Below are 24790 nucleotides of genomic sequence, written 5' to 3' on the forward strand. Positions count from 1 at the left end.
AAGGCCTGTTCTGAGGGGAACCTGTCCTGTTAAACCGCTGTATGGTCTTGGCCACCATGTTGCAGCTCAGTTTCAGGGTCTTGGCAATCTTCTTATAGCCTAGGCCATCTTTATGTAGAACAACAATTCTTTTTTCAGATCCTCAGAGAGCTCTTTGCCATGAGGTGCCATGTTGTACTTCCAGTGACCAGTATGAGAGAGTGAGAGCGATAACACCAAATTTAACACACTTGCTCACCATTTACACCTAAAACCTTGTAAAACTAATGAGTCACATGACACCGGGGAGAAAAAAATTGCTAATTGGGCCCAATTTGGACATTTTCACTTAGGGGTGTACTCACTTTTGTTGCCAGCGGTTTAGACATTAATGGCTGTGTGCTGAGTAATTTTGAGGGGACAGCAAATTTACACTGTTATACAAGCTGTACACTCATTACTTTACATTGTAGAAGAGTTTCATTTCTTTAGTGTTGTCACATGAAAAGATAAATAAAATATTTACAAAAATGTGAGGGGTGTACTCACTTTTGTGAGATACTGTATTTGCAGAAAACATGTCTACTGTGACCAAACATCTCAATCGTCAGTACATTGTTCCAAAATGCCTGTTTTTTGCTATTTGTTCAATGGCAAACTGAAATATTGCTCCAATGTTCTTTTTTGTACAGTACATGCTTTTCCCTAACACACCTCAGGTTGAATTGGTGCAATCTCTTTATGATTGTAAATTGGCCCCAACTGTTGGCCCCAACTGTTACCAACCCACACGAGTTACCAACCCCCCCCCCCCCCCCCCCACCATGAAATTTGAGGATTCTGGAGACTTCTTTTAGCATCAAACGGTCAGCTCTGGGCTTGGATTTTTGTTGGCCAGCCAGTCCTGGACAAGTTAGTAGTTGTTTGATATCGATGCCACCTTACAGTGAAATGATTGATATTTCAATTTGTTTGGCAATCTTTATAAACCACTAGCCGGACTTATGGGCATCCACAACTTTCTTTCTGAGGGCTTTAGAGAACACTTAATCTTGGCATGAGGACACCAAACATGCCAATAGCAAAGAGAATGCCAGAGCCTAGATGTCTGGGAAATAAATAAGACATATTCCATTCATCATTCTAATCTTTGGCACCTACTCTTGAAGTGAAATGGTGGTATATGTACAGATGTACTTACTTTTTCCATATTACAAATCAGCCTTTTTGTTAATTTAGATCACAAAAAGAATGCACCATGTAAGGTTGATTAGACTCTCTGTCAAACGAGGTGGATGACTGATGTTCAACGGTATAGGTGAACTTAGATGTGAATTAAATGGCATTAAATGGCGTCCCTCTGTGATACGCTGCCCTACTCTGCTCTCCCCTCTCCCCCCTCATCCCCATCCTTCCTCCCTGTTAGCGCTCTCTCTGTCTCCACTCAGCCCCGCCACCCCCCGCTGCTATTATTGAAAAAAAAAAAACTACAATTGTCACTGCCATCCTCTCTATTAGAGGCTGGCATACCACACTGTGTAACGCATTTTAAAAAATGAGCAGTGTAAATACCAATTTTCAGCTGTCTTCAGGCTGGTCAAGTGACTCGCGGACGCTTTACAGCTATGAGATAGGGCTTCTGCGGGTGGAGCCTAGCAGCCACATGATGTCCCCGGCTGACGTCAGAGGGAGATGACGTCCCCTTTTGAAGAAGCAATCCATCGGAGCTGGAAAGCAGCTACGAGTCATGTGACCGGCCTAAAGACAGTTGTAATTCGATATTTACAACGCTCGTTTTTAAAAATGCTTTACACAGTGAGCTATGCCAGGCTCTAATAGAGGGTCTGGCATAGACTTAGACAAATGTGTTCAGAAACCCTTTTAATAAGGTTGACAAGTCTACAATTTGAATATATATATGTGTATGTATATATATATATACATACACACACACACATACACAAAAAGCTACAAGGGGTAGGCTAGCCGTAGATATAAGAAGGCAATCAACAAATGTTGCACAATCAATATGCAGAATGCTGGGATCATAAGCATGTACCATCATAAAACTTAACAAGCATGTTTGTGCATTGTGCATTTACCTAAGATCGGTTAGCTGAGGTGTCTACAGAGGTTGCAATGTGCTCACATAAATAGCATCATTACCCATTCTGATCATTCTGATCATTACTGGGGAAATGTGCATTGATCATCCAATATGTGTAGCAGTCTTTGGGGCATCTTAACCTATTTAAACAAAGTCTGCTGACCCTTATATTTAACAAGCACTCAACTACTGTACACCTGTCCATATTTTCTAACATTTGCTGGCAAAACATTCCTTGAGCTTTGGGAGGAGATGAAACTACTGTGAAGAAGAATGGAAAAGTTTCTGTTATAAACATATTGTTAGGTAGCAATGCCTAACTTAGCTTCTAATTATACCTTTAGCTAGTCAGAGGGAAGAGATTTTTGTAGTCACATCCTCCAAGTCTCTCCTCTCTTTTATCTGCCTTGCTGGGGTTATAAAAAACAATACAATGTCAAGCAATGGTTGCGCAGAGCACGTCTGTTAAAGAAGTGTTTGTGTCAAAGGGATAAAGATCTGTTTTCATTTGCATTTTTCATGAATCTAATTCTTGTAACAGGGATTAAAGGTATTAGTTTGAGTAGACAGACATAACTGTTTGACTGCATCTTTCTTCAACACAGGCGTAGTAAGTGGCAGCATGTGTAGACTGACAAAGCCTTGGATCACAGAGCTACGTTTTTGTTTTTTTTCATTATGGTGCATTCAATAATGCCTCATTGGTTCACAGTATATATCTTCACACTCAGTCTAATATCTTCTGAGCTGGGAATTGTGGGAAGATTATATAAAGAAAGATTTCAAGTATTTATACAAGTAGAATTTTCCTAAATACATTTAACATTTAATAAAAACATAACTAAACTGACAGCTGTTTATATGCCTAGAGGTATTTCAGCAAGATAAGTATACCTATTTTATTGGAGACATCCTCCCAATGTTGAATCTCTGGAGCATCCACATTGTTCTGTATGAAACTTTTCAGCTTGCCTTTTAATGCTTCAACGTTGTGTTCATTCTGTTTCACTTCTGCTGCAAACACCTAGAAAAGAGCAAGGCAGGCCGATACTAAAGAAACGTTCTCCAAGACAAAGGCATTGTGGCTTACTCTCCCCACCTGTTTATTAGGGACTGCGCGTCCCGTTTCTAATATTGCAATGCTAGTTGTTAGTGAAATCTGGCATTGTAGCCCAACTATTCAGATATAATGGTATTCAGTGAGCACTGTCAGACCCACTGGGCAATGGTAAACAAAGGTCCTGGTTAATTGGAAATGATAACCATTCCATGTATATCATGACCCATTTAAAGTGTGTTATATTTACCCATGACATTTAAAAGCCCACTAAAATTACTGTTTATGCATTTTCAACTATCTGGTCTTACTCAGAGAAAACATGTGTATTGGTGGCAGAAAAATTAAGCGCAACGCCCATGGCATGAAAAGCCCTTAGTCTGAGAGGTGTAAGTATTGAAATTTAAGAGATGTAAATAAAGCTCACTTTTATTGGGATCTAATAATACGGAGTGCTTGTCATGTTCATGAATGTGTTAAGCTTGTAAAGTGGACATGGATGCAGATTTTGCAACGGTGTTTGAGCGCCAGAATGGACTTAACTTAAGCAGGTGAGCTTTTTGTGCTCTTTATCTAAGCAAAGGTTCTGCTGGTGGTTTGGGAAACATGCAATGAGAATCAGCATGTCAAAAAAGAGAAAAAGTCAGCAGTACAAATATAACTTCCTACTGAAAACCCCTTTAAGAACAAGTACATCAGGGCCAACAACAACATTACAAACATTTGTGTAAAACGACATTGTAATATAAAGCATGAATACCATTTAAAACTGTATTGCATAGTGAAGCTAGCAGGGCACCTACTGTAACATCCAATATTCTGTACAGCTCTGTGCAGTTTTACAGTCTTGATGTAAACATGTCTGGGAGTGTCCACACAGTCGACACTTCTCCCCAGTAGTAATATAGCGTGCATTGGATGTTCTGCACTACTGCTATTTACAACAGCTGCTTTACAGCTAATTTAGCCTGTATAGAAGTTAATCATGCACAAAGAAGGATTTCACTAATTGAGTTATACATTAGTTACATTAGTGAATAAAGTTGAGCAGCTGCCAAAATGGGGATTTGTACAAAGATTACCCTCTGCTAAAGCATTAAGTCAGCATTAGCAGGTATTATTCACAATGTGCATATCAGACAGATCTGTTTCAGCGATTATAGCAGTGCTAGTACTATAATTAACCTCTTCATTGACATATCCTCTATTTAAAGGAAACATACAATATATCTGGTGTTAATAAATCTCTACAGGCTGGCCAATGTCTACAGGCCGCCCGTACACAGAACAAATTGCAGGAAAGAAATTTGCTTTATTCCTCCATCAACAAAGACAGTGTTGATACAGGAATCCCTCCTGCTGAGCCATTGTCTGGTCCCTCTGGGGGGGAGGGGCGGGGGCGGCCATCCCCGCCAGAAGAAGACAGTCATTATTGCTAGCGGATATAGCAGCCGCTAGTGGTAATCAAAAGGTAATCAAAGGTAAAACCCGGCATATGCTGGTTGTACCCAAGTTGATCGATCAATCAACTGGTACATTCAGCCTGCTCATACACAGGAGTGCTGAACCGGCCGAGATTTGAACCATGTATGGCCTGCCCTAATAGAATAACATAATATGGGGGTGCAAGCTTAAAAAAATTATGAAAATCCCATCAATAATTACATTAGAGACAAGTTTATATAAAACACCCAGACTTCCGAGTTTAAAGCTGAACTCCAGCTTTTGATACACTGGCCCTAACAAACTATGTCTCTCACTAAAACGTGAGGTCGCTGGACGTGCTGTATAAACTGTATGTAGCTAGGGCTACATACAGCATACTGCACTGTGTTCCAGGTTCGAGCCGAGACTTCATGTCTCATACCTGGAACACAGTAGAGTCTATCTGATTGTCACTCAGCCATTCAGAAAAAGCAATGTATTCTAGTATTGAATCCAAAGCTTCCTCTGAGTGCCTGAGTCAGAGGTTGTGACATCACCAGCCCGCCTCTCTGACTCAGCCAATCAAAGGAAGCTTTGTATTCATTCATTCTCTGAATCGCTGAGCGCCGATCAGATAGACTCTATTTTGTTTCGGGTATGAGACAGGAAGTCTCAGCTTGAACCCAGAACCCAGTGCGGTATCCTGTATGTAGCCCCAGCTACATACAGTTTATACAGCACATCCAGCAGCCTCACAAGTTAGTGAGGGACATCTTGGCCCAAACAAACTGTGTAAAGTGTACCAAAAGCTGGAGTTCAGCTATATAAGAACCCTCTGTCACCTTGGACAAAGCGGGAAAGTCTGTTTAAAACCTACTCTTGATCACATTATACTTACAGAATCTCACAAAAGTGAGTACACCCCTCACATTTTTGTAAATATTTTGTGACAACACTGAAGAAATAACACTTTGCTACAATGTAAAGTAGTGAGTGTACAGCTTGTATAACAGTGTAAATTTTCTGCCCCCTCAAAATAACTCAACACACAGCCATTAATGTCTAAACCGCTGGCAACAAAAGTGAGTACACCCCTAAGTGAAAATGTCCAAATTGGGCCCAATTAGGCATTTTCCCTCCCCGAGGTTATGAGACTCGTTAGTGTTACAAGGTCTCAGGTGTGAATGGGGAGCAAGTGTGTTAAATTTGGTGTTATTGCTCTCAACATGGGCACCTCATGGCAAAGAACTCTCTGAAGATCTGAAAAAAAGAATTGTTGCTCTACATAAAGATGGCCTAGGCTATAAGAAGATTGCCAAGACCCTGAAACTGAGCTGCAGCATGGTGGCCAAGACCATACAGCGGTTTAACAGGACAGGTTCCACTCAGAACAGGCCTCGCCATGGTCGATCAAAGAAGTTGAGTGCACATGGTCAGCGGCACATCCAGAGATTGTCTTTGGGAAATAGATGTATGAGTGCTGCCAGCATTGCTGCAGAGGTTGAAGGGGTGGGGGGTCAGCCTGTTGGTGCTCATATCATACTTCGTACACTGTATCAAACTGGTCGTCCCAGTGGAAATCCTCTTCTAAAGATGATGCACAAGAAAGCCCGCAAGCAGTTTGCTGAAGACAAGCAGACTAAGGACATGGATTATTGGAACCATGTCCTGTGGTCTGATGAGACCAAGATAAACTTATTTGGTTCAGATGGTGTCAAGCGTGTGTGGCAGCAACCAGGTGAGGAATACAGAGACAAGTGTGTCTTGGCTACAGTCAAGCATGGTCGGTGTGTTATGTTCTGGGGCTGCATGAGTGCTGCCGGCCCTGGGGAGCTACAGTTCATTGAGGGAACCATGAATGCCAACATGTACTGTGACATACTGAAGCAGAGCATGATCCCCTCCCTTCAGAGACTGGGCCGCAGGGCAGTATTCCAACGTGATAATGACCCCAAACACACCTCCAAAATGACCACAGCCTTGCTAAAGAAGCTGAGAATAAAGGTGATGGACTGGCAAAACATGTCTACAGACCTAGACCCTATTGAGCATCTGTGGAGCATCCTCAAATGGAAGGTGGAGGAGTGCAAGGTCTCTAACATCCACCAGATCCATGATGTCGTCATGGAGGAGTGGAAGATAACTCCAGTGGCAACCTGTGAAGCTCTGGTGAACTCCATGCCCAAGAGGGTTAAGGCAGTGCTGGAAAATAATGGTGGCCACACAAAATAGACACTTTGGGCCCAATTTGGACATTTTCACTTAGGGGTGTACTCACTTTTGTTGCCAGTGGTTTAGACATTAATGGCTGTGTGTTGTGTTATTTTGAGGGGACAGCAAATTTACACTGTTATACAAGCTGTACGCTCACTACTTTACATTGTAACAAAGTGTCATTTCTTCAGTGTTGTCACATAAAAAAGACATAATAAAATATTTACAAAAATGTGAGGGATGTACTCCCTTTTGTGAGATACTGTACTCTCAAGCTTTCCCCCAATATCAAGTTGATATTATTTTTTTTTTCAATACCCCATTCTTGGGGGGATGTTATACCTTGACTTTACCAGAATGTCAGTGTCCACTTTTGACAGGTTAGTAACTATTGTTAGATCACACCTGCAAAGAATGAATACTAGCATGAGGATCAATTAGTATCAGCATTTCAGGAAAAAAAGAAGAAGTATGTAATTTTCTGTTGTTAAACGCACTGCAGCTATCTGCAGCTAAACACAATGCACATTTAGCTGCAGATAGGAAGGAAAAGTCAACCCTGGACACAGGACTTTCCTTCTTTACCTAAACACAGTTAAACTGTATGCAAGTAATTGTTGCTAATAATTATGTATAAATAATATAATTATTTTGCATTGTGTGAGTACAGCTGCTTTTAGAAAAGTATTCCAAATGCAGCTAAACTAGACTTTAGAAAAGTCTTTTAAACGCAGCCAAACAACACCTGTGTGAATGTAGCCTAAGTGAGCCATTCACTAAGCTATGGGGATAGTTTCCTAGCAAAGTGCAACTTCCCTTGCAAAGTAAACAGTCGATTTGCCTTTAGTAAATCAACCCTGCTGCTTCATCAGATGACTGTTGTTTCTTGACTGCAGGCTCCACTACCACATCCACAAAATGTAGATGTGTAGGATAAACTCTTATGTTTATTTCCCCACACATCCCAACAGTTTTAAGGTTTATAAAAGGCTTACTGCTCCATAAAACAAAAAAGCATACTGTATATAAACATCAGATAACGTAAAAGGACCGAAGCAAGGTAATACAATTATTATTATTTTTTTTTTTTTTTTTTTTGCGAAATTGCCACATGCAGTGATCTGGCATTTTATGGATAAAGTATAGCTGTGGGTTTTTGTGTGCTCCATGCTTACTGCACACACAATCAGACAAGAGTATCTGTATAAACTATTTGCTGTACAACAATTTAGGATCATAACAGGTAAACTATACAGTACCTTATGCTGTTCGACATGGACTCGCACTGATTCGCTATCTGTAGGGGCTTCCCATGATTTGGCAGTTGTGTGCATTTTCTCAAACCACTGTACCAAAGAGTTGGTTTCATCTTGGATTTGCTGTAGCTGAGAAAGTCGAGCTTCCAGTTCACTCATTTTGTCTTTTAGTAATTTTCCCAAATGTTCATAGCCTTCATGAACATCTGCCATTCCCTTCTGCACTACAGCCAATTCTACAGAACAAAAAAAAGCTTTAAAATGAATCCACACTTCTGTTTAACAGTGTACCTATGATACAAATACTATACACATATATATATATAATAAAATATATAAAACAAAATTCATAAAAATATTCTAATATACAATAACGCATCTTCATGTGTTGTTTTGGTTATTTATTTAGAGGAAAAGAGTAACATTATGCAGTCGACCTTATTCATTTTTTGACATTAGGCCCAAAAAACTGAATTAAGTACCTTGACATACAATCTCTTTTAATGATGTCTGTAAACATTGATTGCAAGCATCACTCATAAAAATGTTGTTACAATATTATATTTCTCAGAGAGTTACTGGGCTTCAAAGTTGTCCCAATGTTTCTGTGGGTTTCTTTAGAGAACAAATTACAAACCATAGGAATACACAAAATGTCCCTAGGATGTGTATTTGTTAGTGCGACGGACGGTGATATGAATAAAGCCATAAACTTCACAGAAGAAGGATCTAAACCATTTGTTCCACTTCAGTGTAATAAATAATCTATTTTCTGAAAATGTCACATTACAAGGAACTACTACTGCATTAAATACAGAAAAAAAGTTGAGAGTTAGCAGATCACTGAAGCAATGTAATAAAACTGGCTACAACAATTAGCCAACATGGAAGTTCTAAGCAAATATTTGCATAACAATTAAAGATTTTAGCTCATTTGTAAACCAACAAAAAATCCTTAAAATTAATAAAAACTCAATAGCATATGTAATGCCTTATGATAGAACTGAAAAAAAAATGTAAGCACTTCCAAAGCAGCATAATTCTACTTGCAAGTCACAAGACCCTGCTGTTGATTTATCATACTAACTTGACAACACCTCCATCTAGTGGTTATCTAGAAGAGATAACAGGTTGCATGGTACAATCGCACAAATGAGATGGAAAAACAGCAGTGTCTACGGCCATCCTTGACGATCGTGGCAGGCACAGGAACGTTAGACGGGGGCATGTCTTAAGCGTACTTATGAAGCCTACAAGGCCCTGTGGAGCTCCTTAGATCTTAGATCTAAGGCTATTCAGGGTTTTCCCAAGTTGATATTACGCCTCACCCCCTCCAGTTGCCAATGCCCAAAGGTAATTCTTCTGTCAAATGCCAGTGGCTCTACTGCCCACTGGAAATTTAGGAATTTGACACTGATACATACAGGCAACACAGTGGGGGAGATTTGCTAAGAGCCCATTCACACAGGGGCAACTTTGGATCCGACTTCAAGTCGCCCCTAGTCGCCTCAAGTCGCGCTACATGAATAAATCAATGTAAGTGAATGGATCTGTCTTAATGCACACTACTGCAGTCGCTCCGACTTCAGAAAAGGTTCCTGTACTACTTCAATCCGACTTGAAGGCAACTTGTACCCATTGATTTCAATGGAAGTTGCCTCCAAGTCTGATCACTGTTCATACTGAGGCAACTTTACAGGAAGCAGAAAGGAAACAGAAAGTAATTTCCTCCACTAAACAGCCAGCCCCCTCCTTCTCACACACAGCTGATAAGCTCTGATTGGCCACTTGTAAAGTTCCCTGTCCTGGAGGCGACTTCAAGTTGTGTTGTAAGTTGCCCCAAGTCGTGCTGTGATTCATACTCAAGTCGTGTCCAAGTTGCCTCCCAAAGTCGTGCTGGAAGTCGTGTTGCCCCTGTGTGAATGGGCTCTAAAACTGATGCACACAGAATCTGGTGCAGCTGTGCATAGTAACCAATCAGCTTCTAACTTCAGCTTGCTCAATTAAGCTTTGCTAGTTAAACCTAGAAGCTTATTGGTTACTATGCAAACTTGCCCCAGATTCTGTGTGCACCAGTTTTAATAAATCTCCCCCATGGTGCCTGCTCTTTCACAATCTTGTTATCCTTGAAATGTTTTAGGCCATGCCACTGTCACTTAAAAGCAGAGGTAGGCAACCTTACAGAGGTGGAGATATACCTGAACAACACGTCAGAGATCATTGGGCACAGTGCTGCCTCCTCATACCTGATTTAAACCTCAAAATGCTGGACTACTGTATCGCAATTGCGTGCATTGCACAGCAATCTTGCGTTTAAATCAGGTGGTTAGGAGGCAACATATAGCCTCCTCGCCACCTGTCAAACACACTCAGATCACTTTTCAGAGGAGTAGGAGTGCCTGCTGCATGTGTGAATGAGTCCTTAGTTGCATTTAGCAGCAGCACCCTTAGGGCTTGTTCATACGTAAAGTTTGGGGGTGGTAAAACCCTGTGGTGGTGGTTTTACTGCACCCTACTACAGCTAAAACTTTACAAGTAGTCCCTCTGTATTGCACTCTGTTTGATGCTTTGGAATGGTGGGTCAGCTAGCCCAGACCATGATCTACCAGTCACCTGTCCGCGATCTACTGGTTGCTGACCCCCGTTTTAAAGTAAAGTATCATGCACACTCAAACATTTTAATATTCTTAACAATCAGTAAAAGCACTTTAGAACAAGCTTTAGAACAAGCTCTCACTTATATCCGTATCTATAAGCATTGCAGAGAAAATAAGTTAAAGTGATTGTAAGGGTAAGTTTTTTTTTTTTGTTTTGTTGTTTTTAAATAACAAACATATCAAACTTACCTCCACTGTGCAGCTCGTTTTGCACAGAGTGGCCCCGAACCTGCTCTTCTGGGGTCTCCCGGTGGCTCCTCCCCACATCTGATAACCCCCTCAGAGAAGCGCTTCCCCGAGGGGGTTACCTTGCAGGCGCGCTCCCGAGTCCAGCATTTGCGTCTATAGACATAGAATGCCGGACTCAGCCCCGCCCCCACGTCACTGGATTTGATTGACAGTAGCGGGAGCCAATGGCTGTGCTTCTATCAATCTATCCATTCAAGAGCCGAGAGCCCGTGGGGAGAGAGACAGCGCGTCCCCGTCAACTGAATGAAGGGGTTCAGGTAAGCAAAACGGGGGGGCTATGGGGCCGGTGACTGCCAGGTGTTTTTTCACCTTAATGCATAGGATGCATTAGGGTGAAAAAACACAAACCTTTACAACCCCTTTAAGTTCACAGCACAGGCACTAAAATTTCAGCTTTTCTTTCGATGAGAGCAAATCCTGACAGACTGCTATACTTCCAATGTAAACAGCCAGCAGGTCTTTCTAAGTTGTTAGAAACTGATTGAAACCCCATCTGTAGAGTCTTGGCTGTGATCTTAGAGGATCTTTGAAGATTAATACCTTCACTTTAAAATCAGCTAGAGGTCATGGATAATTTGTATATTTTTAAGCTCTTCTATTTGTTTTAATGCTCTTCAAGCTATGCCAATATACTGTATAAATGCATATTGTGTACGCACTGATTTCACAAGTTTTGAAGTACCTTACCTTTATTTGTAAAATTTTCTTTAGCAGCAGATGAAGCATCTCCATTCACCTGGCCCCTACCTATAACAAAAAAGGGTACATTTTTTTAATTTGCAAACTCAGAAAGGAAGCACGTTATAGTAAAAGCTGATGAACAATGTATATACATTTACTACTATGCAGAGTGATAAACATTACATGATACAGCTTTGTATGCCCTGAACTAATCTGAAAAGCTTGCAGTCTACATTTATCCAGTATCATGCTTTCTCGATTGCTAACATGGACGTGGGATGATGGTATTATACCATAGGGCAGGGGGAATATAGTTAAATTATTGTACACCTTATTGTACTTTAAAATACAAACTTTAAAGACTTAAACTAAGTTTTAATAAATCTATAATTGCTGGACTGTCAAAATCTCACACCTACCATCTGCTCAATGCAGATTACTATATAATCTACATCCGAGCCCCATGCTGGCAAATTTCTGTTGCCACTGTCTTTTCTTCATCCATTCATCCTTAGACCGTTAGCTATTTAGGGAAAGGCTTTCATTCCAGTTTTCAGTAGGATTTGTGTCTATTAAACTGTAAATTGCATAGACTAGGTATGCCTTTGTTTAGTACAACACTGAGATATGTAAATAATATATCATCATTTTATATTGTCATTTGGCTACATACCCAATTTGGCAGTTGATCTGGCCTTTGCAGGTGAGGTCACTGCAGCAATCAAGCTGCACAATGATGATCCTTTGCTGTTTACTTTTTGTACTTCTGGTGACTTTTGTGTCCACTCTTCCTGCAAATTCTGTAAACGTGTAAAATGTATTATTAGACTCACACATTTTTATTTTTATGTACCTATTACCAGCTCTAAGTTTCCAACATGTAAGATCTCACCTTAGTTTCTTGTAGGCGTTCAGTCAGATCTTCCAAACACAGAGTGAGTGCTTCTGGAGGAATTTTATCATTTACTGTTGCAAACCAGTGTTTCAAAGACTGAACTAAAGACTGGAAAGAGTCCATCTGACTTTGGCAGGATGATACATCCTCTTCCCTAAAAATAAATACAATTACAAGAAACACTTATCTTTTTAATTATTGGGCAAATCATTCTGCATTTTAACTTTAAAAGTGTGATTTAACACAAAACCTAGTGAAACCTAGTGAAATCCCACCTTTTTTTTAAATTAGAAACTAGTTATTCACTAATGCTTTTGATATGCTGCATGAGATCTGAATGGGAAGTCAAGCCAAAAAAGTGGTCAACGGTACAATTTCTGTTGCATTTATTGTGTCTCGTTTGGGAAATGTCCCCCTTCATTTGTTATCCTGATGGCTCCAATCACTTGCACAGAAAAGGGGGAATCTACCCAAAGGAAATAGAAATGAAAAAAACTGACAAGTAGTCACCCTTTTGTACTGTGCAATAAAAAGTATAACTATCTGTGGTTGGTGGGATTATTATCATCAGTTCTAGTCCCAGGCACCGACCAAAACAAGTTGCAGATGGTAATTTTCCCTGCTAGGACACAAACAGTATTAAAAGCCTGAAACTGTTTAACACTTACCTATTCTATCTAAAACAAAAATGTTGGTCTGATTTCCAATGTAAGCTACATTTTTGTGTATTATATGTAGTGGTCTAAAGAAATAATCGGCCTCGCGGAAGACAACCCCTCTGCGGACTGGGGGGGGGGGGGGGGGGATGGGTAGTTGTTTTGTCAGGGGTTTTGTCACCTCACCTGCCACTTGCATCTCTATTTGTATCTGTATTTTATTATTATTATTTTTATTATTGTTATTGAAAAAAAATATTTTTGAATCCCTATTTGTATGTTTGGCTTATGTTTGGCTGATCATATGGGCCCTATTTAATATTATTAATGATATTGAATTGAGCTCATGAAATCAACCAGACAGATACAAATAGAGATTACAGAAAAAATATATTTTTATGAATAATAAAAATACAATTTTTTCATAATATATATTTTTCTATAATAATGATATTTTTTCCATAATATTACCAACAATAGATTGTCTATCCACGTAAGTTCAACATATTTGTTATTATTATAATGGAAAAAAATATTATTATAGAAAAAGAAATCTAATATAAATATATATATCTATATATATAGATATTTATAGCTATCTATCTCTCTATATATAGCTATATATTGACTATATATATATATGTCATTTTTTGTCATATATATATATATATATATATATATATATATATATATATATATATATATACACACCGAGAGACATGACCACAAAGAGGGAAGGGAGTGGTACTGCTAGAAGAAGGGGAGCAGGTGCCCTCTGGTGGTGTAAGGGTGGCAGTGCACTAGACCCAGACAAGGATCCAGATCCCCCGCACATGCAGCCCAAAGCAGGGCTCCTAAGTGAGTTGCCGCCAATGCATACTGAGATTTGCCGGCTCGCCCCCCACTCCTTGCTGCACGCCCTGGCCCTCAACAGTTCACCAGCATTGATCCATGGCCAGGGGTTGGGGAACTCTGCCCTACATGATAATCACTAGAAATAAAATGTTTCAGAATAAATGCTAGCGTATTTAGTATATGTGTCATTTGTCATAAATTAATAACATTAACAGTCCACCCATAAATCAGTGTTGGATAAATTCAGCTATGTTGAAGCACATAGCTGTTATCACAGATGTGGAATTTTATGGGATTTAAAAGCTGGAGCACCCAGTCTGCCTCCTCACTATGGCCATTACTACAACAGTCCACCGCTGACCTCTCCATAGATGAAATGGAAATTCGGTGTAAGAGAAAGCTTGACTATAGCATTTGTTTTAAGAAGGCTAGCACTATTTAGTGTCAGTTGAATAGATCATTTCTAATTGTGACTAATAATATTGGTAGTGTCTGCAGTTGTGTGCTTTGAAAATATCGCCATTCGCCCTGGCCAATTTTGGACTGACTCATTTGCCAAGTCTACTGTTACATGACTGTACTCACTTTGCCCTAACAGTCTCTTCAAGATCCTTAAACATTTTGGACAAGGAGTTCACTTTTTCCAAAACCAGGGCCTTGTCGCCTGGGAGACCATGTACACACAATTCTTCTGCCAGTCGGTGTAAATTCTCCATGCTCTTCTTGTGCTCCTGTAGCTCATTGCTTGTTTCCTGTCACAGAAAAAAGTTATCTTATCTCTTTCACTTGTATTCTATGCCATTTAAAGTGATTGCAAAGGGTAAAGGTTTTTTACCTTCGTGCTTTCTATGTATGAAGGTAAAAAACCTTTAGCGTACATCTCCCCACACAGCCCCCCCCCCCCCAAGTCTTACTTGAGCCCCATCTAGATCCAGCAATGTGCACGGGAGCGGCTGTTCTCCTGGGTCTCTGCCTCCTGAGGCTGAGACACAGCAGTGGGAGCCGGGGGGCGGGACTCAGCCACACTCTGTGTGTCCCAAAGACACATAGAGGCAGCTCGGGAGCAAGCATGCACGAACGCTTCCAGAGCAAGCAGCTTGCAATGGGAGCACTCAGAAAAGGGGAAGGGCCAGAATTGCCGGCGAGGGACCTGAGAAGAGGAGGATCAGGGCTGCTCTGTGCAAAACCATTGCACAGAGCAGGCACGTATGATGTGTTTATTATTTTAAAGTGAAAATAATCAAACCATTATACTATTTCGAGTAGATGAAACCAGATTAAACTGCAATGAGTCATTGTACTTATTAAACAAGTGAAGACAACTGTTTTTTTGTCTCCAGCAGCAACTTGCCTTCATTGGTGTGAAGGTTAAATAAAATGGTTGCTATGGGTAGGAAGAACTGTTCACAGTTCACATAAAGTCAAAATCTTGTAACTGTTCATCATTTTCTATGAGGATGAAACTGTAAGGTTGATTAGACTCTCTGTCAAAGGAGGTGGTGATGTTCAACGGTATAGGTGAACTTAGATGTGAATTAAATGGCATTAAATGGCATTGCCATGTATAATTAGTAGGATTGATCAGATACCTTACTGATCCAGGGAAATAATCGGACTTCTACTAATAGGGTCAAAGAGGGGATTTTTTCCTCAAGTCTGAGGTTTATACCTGCCTCACTGAAACTTTGTTTTGCCTCTTTATGAAAGAACAACATTAGAATTAGAATTGACATTTATGGACATCTGTGTTTTTTTGCTTTATCTACCAGGTGTAACATTGATACTGATATGTTTAGGACATGCTGTACCTGCATGTACTGAGACAGCTCTGTCACATCCTTTCCAGGACTATCTGCCTCTATCAGTGCCTTTAATTTCTGGTCCAAGAATGACTGCACTTTCTCAGTGAGGTCCTCAAACAGTTCCACCTGGGTCTTCAAGTCTTCCATTTTCTTTAGGCGTGCTTTGGTAAGTTCGCCAGCTTTAGAAAAGCGTTCACACAGTTCATTCATTTTTCCTTGCAGTGAAGATGCAGTGGAGGAATCTGCTGTCTCCATAAATTTTTTCACTTTCTCGTTCATTGTATTAATGCTGCTCTGACGACTTGTGATGTCTTGTTCAAGCATCTTTTAAGAGAAAGCAGAGTTAAAATGACATTTTACATCTTTGTAAGCAGTTAATGCTAAGTATAGAAGGCAATGCATATACAGTTAGGTCCATATACAGTTGTACTGGCAGAATTTATGATTTCTTGGCCATTTTTCAGAGAATATGAATGACAACGCAAAAACATTTCTTTTACTAATGGTTAGTGTTTGACTGAAGCCATTTATTATCAATCAACTGTGTTTACTCTTTTTAAATTATAATTACAACAGAAACCACCCAAATGACCCTGATCAAACGTTTACATACCCTGATGATTTTGGCCTGATAACATGCACACAAGTTGACACAAAGGGGTTTGAATGGCTATTAAAGTTAACCATCCTCACCTGTGATCTGTTTGCTTGTAATTAGTGTGTGTGTATAAAAGGTCAATGAGTTTCTGGACTGCTGACAGACCCTTGCATCTTTCAGTGCTGCACTGATGTTTCTGGATTCTGAGTCATGGGGAAAGAAAAAGAATTGTCAAAGGATCTGCGGGGAAAAGGTAGTTGAACTATATAAAACAGGAAATGGATATAAAAAGATATCCAAGGAATTGAGAATGCCAATCAGCAGTGTTCAAACTCTAATCAAGAAGTGGAAAATGAGGGGTTCTGTTGAAACCAAACCACGGTCAGGTTGACCAACTAAAATTTTAGCCACAACTGCCAGGAAAATTGTTCAGGATGCAAAGAAAAACCCACAAATAACTTCAGGTGAAATACAGGACTCTCTGAAAACATGTGGTGTGGCTGTTTCAAGATGCACAATAAGGAGGCACTTGAAGAAAGATGGGCTGCATGGTCGAGTCACCAGAAGAAAGCCATTACTATGCAAATACCACAAAGTATCCCGCTTATAATGCACCAAATAGCACAGAGATAAGCCTCAGACCTTCTGGCACAAAGTCATTTGGAGTGATGAGACCAAAATTGAGCTTTTTGGCCATAACCATAAACACTACATTTTGAGAGGAGTCAACAAGGCCTATGATGAAAGGTAAACCATTCCTACTGTGAAACACAGAGGTGGATCGCTGATGTTTTGGGGATGTGTGAGCTACAAAGGCACAGGAAATTTGGTCAAAATTGATGGCAAGGTGAATGCAGTATGTTATCATAACTACTGGAGGAACATTTGCATTCATCAGCCAGGAAGCTGCGAATGGGACGTACTTGGACATTCCAACATGACAATGATCCAAAACACAAGGCCAAGTTGACCTGTCATTGGCTACAGCAGAAAAAAGTGAAGGTTGTGGAGTGGCCATCTCAGTTTCCCGACCTCAATATCATTGAGCCACTCTTGGGAGATCTCAAAAGTGCAGTTCATGCAAGACAGCCCAAGAATTTACAGGAACTGGAGGCTTTTTGCCAAGAGGAATTGGCAGCTTTACCATCTGAGAAGATAAAGAGCCTCATCCACAAATACCACAAAAGACTTCAAGCTGTCATTGATGTTAAAGGGGGCAATACACGGTATTAAGAACTGGGGTATGTAAACTTTTGATCAGGATCATTTGGGTAGTTTCTGTTGCCATTATGATTTAAAAAGAGTAAACACAGTTGGTTGATAATAAATGGCTTCAGCCAAACACTAACCATGAGCGAAAGAAAAGTTTTGTGTTATCATTCATATTCTCTGAAAAATGGCCAAGAAATCATAAATTCTGCCAGGGTATGTAAACTTATGAGCATAACTAAAAAAAGTGTAAAAAAAAGTGTGGCTCTACCTCAGGGAAATGATGATTCAGTGACCTAATAGGGTGTGTGGGGTACTCACATTCAAACTTCTGGGTTTGCTGGTTTCTACATCCCCTGGTCTTGGAACCCACGCTGCGGCAGTTTTCAGGGATCTCCTAAAGCTGGACAGGTTAGGGGCTGATCGGATATACCGGGGCAGGGAATTCCAGAGGATGGGGGAGGCTCTGGAGAAGTCCTGAAGGTGAGCATGAGAGGAGGTAACAAGGGAGCAAGAGAGCAGGAGGTCCTGGGAGGAGCGGAGGGGGCAATTTGGGCGATATCTGCAGATGAGGTTGATGTAGCTGGGGGCGATGTATGTTGTGGTCAGCCTTTTGAATTTTATACGGTGGGGTAGGGGAAGCCAGTGAAGGGATTGGCAGAGAGGGGCAGCAGTCACGGATCGATCAGTGAGGTGTATTAGTCTAGCAGCAGCATTACCTAATTTTGTTGCCAGCGGTTTAGACATTATTGGCTGTGTGTTGAGTTATTTTGAGGGGACAGCAAATTTACACTGTTATGCAAGCTGTACACTCACTACATTGTAGCAAAGTGTCATTTCTTCAGTGTTGTCACATGAAAAGATAAAATAAAATATCTTTAAAATTGTGAGGGGTGTACTCACTTTTGTGAGATACTATATATATATATATATATATATATATATATATATATATATATATACAGTGGGGACGGAAAGAAAGTATTCAGACCCCCTTAAATATATGAGTGTCACAGCAAAGGGTCTGAATACTTAGGACCATGTGATATTTCAGTTTTTCTTTTTTATTAAATCTGCAAAAATGTCAACAATTCTGTGTTTTTCTGTCAATATGGGGTACTGTGTGTACATTAATGAGGAAAAAAAATTTACTTAAATGATTTTAGCAAATGGCTGCAATATAAAAAAGAGTGAAAAATTCAAGGGGGTCTGAATACTTTCTGTCCCCACTGTATATGGAATGGGACAGTACATTTCAGATTTAATTACAAGTCAACTATAGTTATAGGAGAGCTCAGTGTTCGTAAACTGTTACAAAAACCAAGATATTTTTGAATGAATTTTTTGCAGCGAAAATTACTCCTATAAATGAACTGGTGTTGACTGCCTTACTGTTTTAAAATTAGTCAATTAACCAGCGGAATTTGACCTATTTAATGTGTATTGTAACAATATTATATGCAAGGAACACTGCTGCAATTAGCAAAGTGCCATCTAACACTGCGGAATCTAAAAGCATAAGGGTATTATTTGTTCACATATAATCTAACAACAGCAACAATGTCCTATGTTTCTCTAGCATGATACACTCACACTTACATTGTTTTTTGCAATAATTTCCTGAATAGATGAAGAATTTAATGGCACATATTGTTGCTCTTTCAGGTCCTTTTCTACCCCATGCATCCAATCAAACATTTCATCCAGTCCATCTTGAACACTGAGTGAGCGAGTAAGAGTTATTTGGAGTTTCTCATTCCAGTCATTCACAGTCTGGGATAAATGATTGTATTTTCCCACAATGTCATCTGCAAAAAAGAAATTTGTAATATATTATTGAACAAATCTGATAAAAGTATTGCAAAATATTTAAAGAGATTGTAAAGTCTCCTTTTTTTTCCTATAAAAATAACAAACATGTTATACTTACAGGCTCTGTGCAGTGAATTTGCACAGATCAACCCAGATCCTCCTTTTCTCGGGTCACTCTTCTGTGCTCCTGGTCCTTCCCTCCCGTTGAGTGCCCCCACAGCAAGCAGCTTGCTATTTAGACATGGAGCTGCGATTTGGGCCCACCCCCTCTCTCTCTTGATTGGTTAACTGACTTTGATTGACAGCAGCGGAAGCCAATGGCGTCGCTGCTGTGTCTCAGACAATCAGGAGGGAGAGTCCCAGACTGCCGAGACACTCGTGGACATCGCTGGACAGAGATGTGGCTCAGGTAAGTATTAGTGGGGCCAAGGGGGGCTGCTAGACACACAGGGCTTTTTATCTTAATGCATAGAATGCATTAAGATAAAAAACCTTCTGACTGTACAAGCCCCCATTCACAGGAGGATAGCATCTAATGTATGTCTACATGTTCTTAGGAATGAAGGGCCATACAGAAGCTTCTTTGGGGTAGGATACCACTTTTTTTTAACCCATTGACTTCTATTATGGGAGTGCCTGAAGAACATACGCAACACTTATTTTTACACATTTTTTTACATGCTTCTATTGAGGTCAATGGAAAGAGAAACACCCCATTCTGCTTTAGAAGTAACAAAGGTACCCTTTGGAGTTTTAGGCATTGAGCTATAGGCAAACAGGGATACTTTAAATGCACTGAATTCAGCGTTTTGAGTGTTTTGGAGCACTGAGCTTCAAGCTCCAAAACGCCTAGGTGTGATGAATGGGGGCTTAAGACAGTCTTGGGTCAGCTTTCAGAGTACAGGGCAAAAACGGCTGTAAACCATAGCATTTGGATATCAAAATATTAATCAGGCTTCTAGACATTTTGACCTGACTCCCACTTTGTCAAATTGTCAACGTCAAAGCATTATCTGTACTCTGGCATACGCCTGTGCTCCCATAAACATGAGTTTAGCATACAGGCGCATTCCAAGAATAGACAATTATCCATTTTTGGATACATCCCTTTGATATATGAGTGTTTATGCGAGAACTGGCATATAACCAAGTACAGCCACACACAGACATTCATATCTATTGTTGGTTATACACAAGACCCTGAGATTTCCAATTGTAGGGAAAATGTTATGCCGCATGGGCTCAGGCGCAAGAAGCCTTAACTCCTTTTAACATAACTAAAACAACTGTTTTTATTGTTGGCTGCTTCCCTATTGGCTTTCCACACACTTGCAGTGCTGGTGCCCACCTAGGCATTAAATTATAGTGAAACAAAGAGTGAATTGTAAAAAAAATAATTACGTACCAAGTGGCTTTTGGATTTCATCCTTATTTAACAGGAGCCCACCTCTGGCATCAAGGAGACCTTCTGCAGCCTTCTTTAGCTTCTCCACACCAACCTGGTGGACAGATACCTGCTCGCAGAGCAACTAAAAAGAAATATAATGTATTGGTAACAAAGTACAAAGAAAAGTATTACCATACAAATTTATCCCTAAAAATCTATCAGTTTACAAAGACATGAAAAAACTATACCGATCTAGTCATTGTGTGAAAAAAGTTCTGATATTTAGTTAAATGAAAACTGTACTTTTGGAACACATTAGCTCATTTTTAACTCACAGATAGTATAGCCTCTCATACCTCTGCCTTTCCTTTCCTTTCTTTCCTTGTGCTATTGCACTGTATACATTCAGTGTGTGTGTGTGTGTGTGTGTGTGTGTGTGTGTGTGTGTGTGTGTGTGCGCATGTGTCTGTCTGTATTGTAAGTGAAGGTAAGTACTAATGACAAAGAAGGCAGCTCCCCCATACACCTGTTTGATTCAAAGTTCCAGTGCCAAAGGCCATAAAAGAGAAATTTTGATTTACCTGTAAATTCCACATCTTAGAGTATAGTACAGGCCACAGGACTCATATTCATAGACCCTGGATTATAGGCCTGTACCTTCAGGTGATTGGACACTGGCAACCTTTTGAGGACACTATAAGTTTATGCCACTCAGTGAGTCCTCAATTTTGCAGGAAGCAAAGCAGAGCAACAAAGAGAACTTAGGGAGGGTGTCTTGTGCCCTGTACTGTACTCTAAAATATGGAATTTACATGGTAAGTTAAAATTCCTCCGATCTTAATCGTATAGTACAGAACACAAGTATCCTATTCATATACCATGGGAAGTCCCCAAGCAATGAATATATGAATGGGCAACAACAAGGCAAACTGACCTGTGCCAACAGGTTCAAGAACAACTACAATAAGAGACTCAGGTTCAGAGAGTCACTTCAAGAACCCTGCGGGCAAAAGCTGCATCAGAAGGTTGGGCATTTATTTGGTAAAACTTTGAAAAGATATGAACAGAAGACCTGGTGTTGGCCTTACAGAGTTGGGCAACAGAGGCTTGGTGTTTAAAGGCCCAGAATACTTCAACAGATCCGGTAGAGTGTGTGGGTCTTTGTTTTAAAGTGTAGACTCTAGCAATCATATCTGTTTTCAACCATGCTATGGTGAATTTTGAAGTGGGGGGGGGGTGGGTCTTTGTGAGTATCTGCTTGTCTAATGGAAGCAGTCACTTTTTACGTACAACCTAATGGCTCTGACTACTTCCAGGCAATGTTGATGGATTTTCCTTTGGGTGCTTAGGAGCCAGGCACAAGGATGGTAGAACAATGTCCCCACTGAGATGGCATGCTAAAACCACCATTGGAAGAAAGGATGATCCAGGGCATAATACACAGGTCTTGGACACTGGTGGCGTTGCAAACTGCAATAAACCCCCCCTCACACTTTTAGGAATGAGGGTGCCCTTTTATTGTAAAGTGGGCTTTGGGAAGGGCTTGGTGGCTTTTTTTGGCCAAGCCTTGTGCCAAAAGGAAGGGCAAAAGTTAGGTTTTATAGTTGACGCCTGGGAGAAGCATGCAGATGCTGTGCATTTACAGTATCTCACAAAAGTGAGTACACCTCTCACATTTTTGTAAAAATTTTATTTTATCTTTTCATGTGACAACACTGAAGAAATTACACTTTGCTACAATGTAAAGTAGTGAGTGTACAGCTTGTATAACAGTGTAAATTTGCTGTCCCCTCAAAATAACTCAACACACAGCCATTAACGTCTAAACCGCTGGCAACAAAAGTGAGTACACCCCTAAGTGAAAATGTCCAAATTGGGCCCAAAGTGTCAATATTTTGTGGGGCCACCATTATTTTCCAGCACTGCCTTAACCTTCTTGGGCATGGAGTTCACCAGAGATTCACAGGTTGCCAATGGAGCCTCTTATACTCCTCCATGACGACATCACGGAGCTGGTGGATGTTAGAGACCTTGCGATCCTCCACCTTCCATTTGAGGATGCCCCACAGATGCTCAATAGGGTTTAGGTCTGGAGACATGCTTGGCCAGTCCATCACCTTTACCCTTAGCAAGGCAGTGGTCATCTTGAGGTGTGTTTGGGGTCGTTATGTTGGAATACTGCCCTGTGGCCCAGCCTCCGAAGGGAGGAGATCATGCTCTGCTTCAGTATGTCAAAGTACATGTTGGCATTCATGGTTCCCTCAATGGACTTTAGCTCTCCAGTGCCGGCAACACCCATGCAGCCCTAGATCATGACACTCCCACCACCATGCTTGACTGTAGGCAAGACACACTTGTCTTTGTACTCCTCACCTGGTTGCCACCACACCCGCTTGACACCATCTGAATCAAATAAGTTTATCTTATTCTGGGATGACTGCCATGCAGATCAATTTGATGCAGTGTGCGGCATGTGGCCTGAGCACTGACAGGCTGACCCCCCATCCCTTCAACCTCTGCAGCAATTTTGGCAGCACCCATATGTCTATTTCCCAAAGACAACCTCTGTATATGACGCTAAGCGCGTGCACTCAACTTCTTTGATTGACCATGGTCAGGACAGTTCTGAGTGGAACCTGTCCTGTTAAACCGCTGTATGGTCTTGACCACGGTGCTGCAGCTCAGTTTCAGGGTCTTGGCAATCTTCTTATAGCCTAGGCCATCTTTATGTAGAACAACAATTCTTGTTTTCAGATCCCCGGAGAGTTCTTTGCCATGAGGTGCCATGTTGAACTTCCAGTGACCAATATGACAGAGTAAGAGCGATAACACCAAATTTAACACACCTGCTCCCCATTCACACCTGAGACCTTGTAAGACTAAGAAATCACATTACACCGGGGAGGGTAAATGGCTAATTAGGCCCAAACATTTTTACTTAGAGGTGTACTCACTTTTGTTGCCAGTGGTTTAGATATTATTGGCGTTGTGTTGAGTTATTTTGAGGGGAAAGCAAACTTACACTGTTATACAAGCTGTACACTCACTACTTTACATTATAGCAAAGTGTCATTTCTTCAGTGTTGTCACATGAAAAGATAGAATAAAATATTTACAAAAATGTGATGGGTGTACTAACTTTTGTAAGATACTGTAGAGGAGGAGCTAGGAGCTCCCTGGGGTGTAGTTCAACGTTAATCTAGTAAATACATTTTTTGACTTTAGAACCACTTTAATTTATGTGTGACCAGCACTGCAGGGTAACTTATGTAGAAATATCCTTACTTATACTGCTTACAAAAAAATCATGTGTTTAAAATATAGTTTACCTTAGTTTCTTCTATCTGCCTCTGCAAGTTCCTGCTGTCAGCGGCAATAGGTTCAGACAGGCGTTTTTCCACAGTGGATTCTGAGCTCTGAAGTCCTGCCAGTAACTCATGTGATGCTTCCTTATAATGTTCATATTTGTCCACTAAATCCTTCAAGTTATTCCCCAGGATATTGCACTATGAAAAAGAATTACAAGAGCAATAGTTTATATTTGATCAAATTACACAAGTAGCTTCCACAGCATTCTAATTATTTGATAAGTACACACAAACAACTGCAACAAAATGGGTTGCAGGAAAGAAAATCGCTTGAAGGAGCTATTGTGTTCTCCCTGAAAAGGGGGGTGGCAGGGAGGGGGCCTGAGAGCCATCCCTGTCAGGAGAACACAGTGATTATTGCTGGCAATAATTGCATGTAAAACGCTGACATGCTGTTTGTACCCAAGTCGACTGATAGATTGACTTGAGTACAATTAGCTTGCCCGTAGATGGTTCAAATCTCATCCGGTTAAGCAAGGAGCGACCGAGATTCGAACCATCTAGGGCTGATGGTATGATGTTCATTTCATTACTTTCTCTTTAAGCCTCATGCACACTGGATGTTATAAAAATGCCAGTAGCG

General features: G+C 40.5%; 1 protein-coding gene across 13 annotated transcripts in view; it reads right to left on the minus strand.

Moving 5' to 3' along the window:
- The window catches only part of DST (dystonin), a 690079-nt gene that overhangs the window by 207409 nt on the left and 457880 nt on the right, over positions 1–24790 (minus strand). For all 13 annotated transcript variants that reach the window (XM_073626702.1, XM_073626693.1, XM_073626691.1 and 10 more), the window contains 10 exons: positions 24169–24345; positions 20858–20981; positions 19240–19448; positions 15840–16157; positions 14617–14783; positions 12518–12674; positions 12299–12425; positions 11632–11691; positions 8042–8274; positions 2981–3110 (listed from right to left, as the gene is read on the minus strand). In XM_073626702.1, coding sequence (XP_073482803.1) covers positions 2981–3110; positions 8042–8274; positions 11632–11691; positions 12299–12425; positions 12518–12674; positions 14617–14783; positions 15840–16157; positions 19240–19448; positions 20858–20981; positions 24169–24345 — 1702 coding nt within the window. The remainder of the gene's footprint in view (positions 1–2980; positions 3111–8041; positions 8275–11631; positions 11692–12298; positions 12426–12517; positions 12675–14616; positions 14784–15839; positions 16158–19239; positions 19449–20857; positions 20982–24168; positions 24346–24790) is intronic.

This window comes from Aquarana catesbeiana, linkage group LG04 (assembly GCF_042186555.1).
Source record: "Aquarana catesbeiana isolate 2022-GZ linkage group LG04, ASM4218655v1, whole genome shotgun sequence".
NCBI lineage: Eukaryota > Metazoa > Chordata > Amphibia > Anura > Ranidae > Aquarana > Aquarana catesbeiana.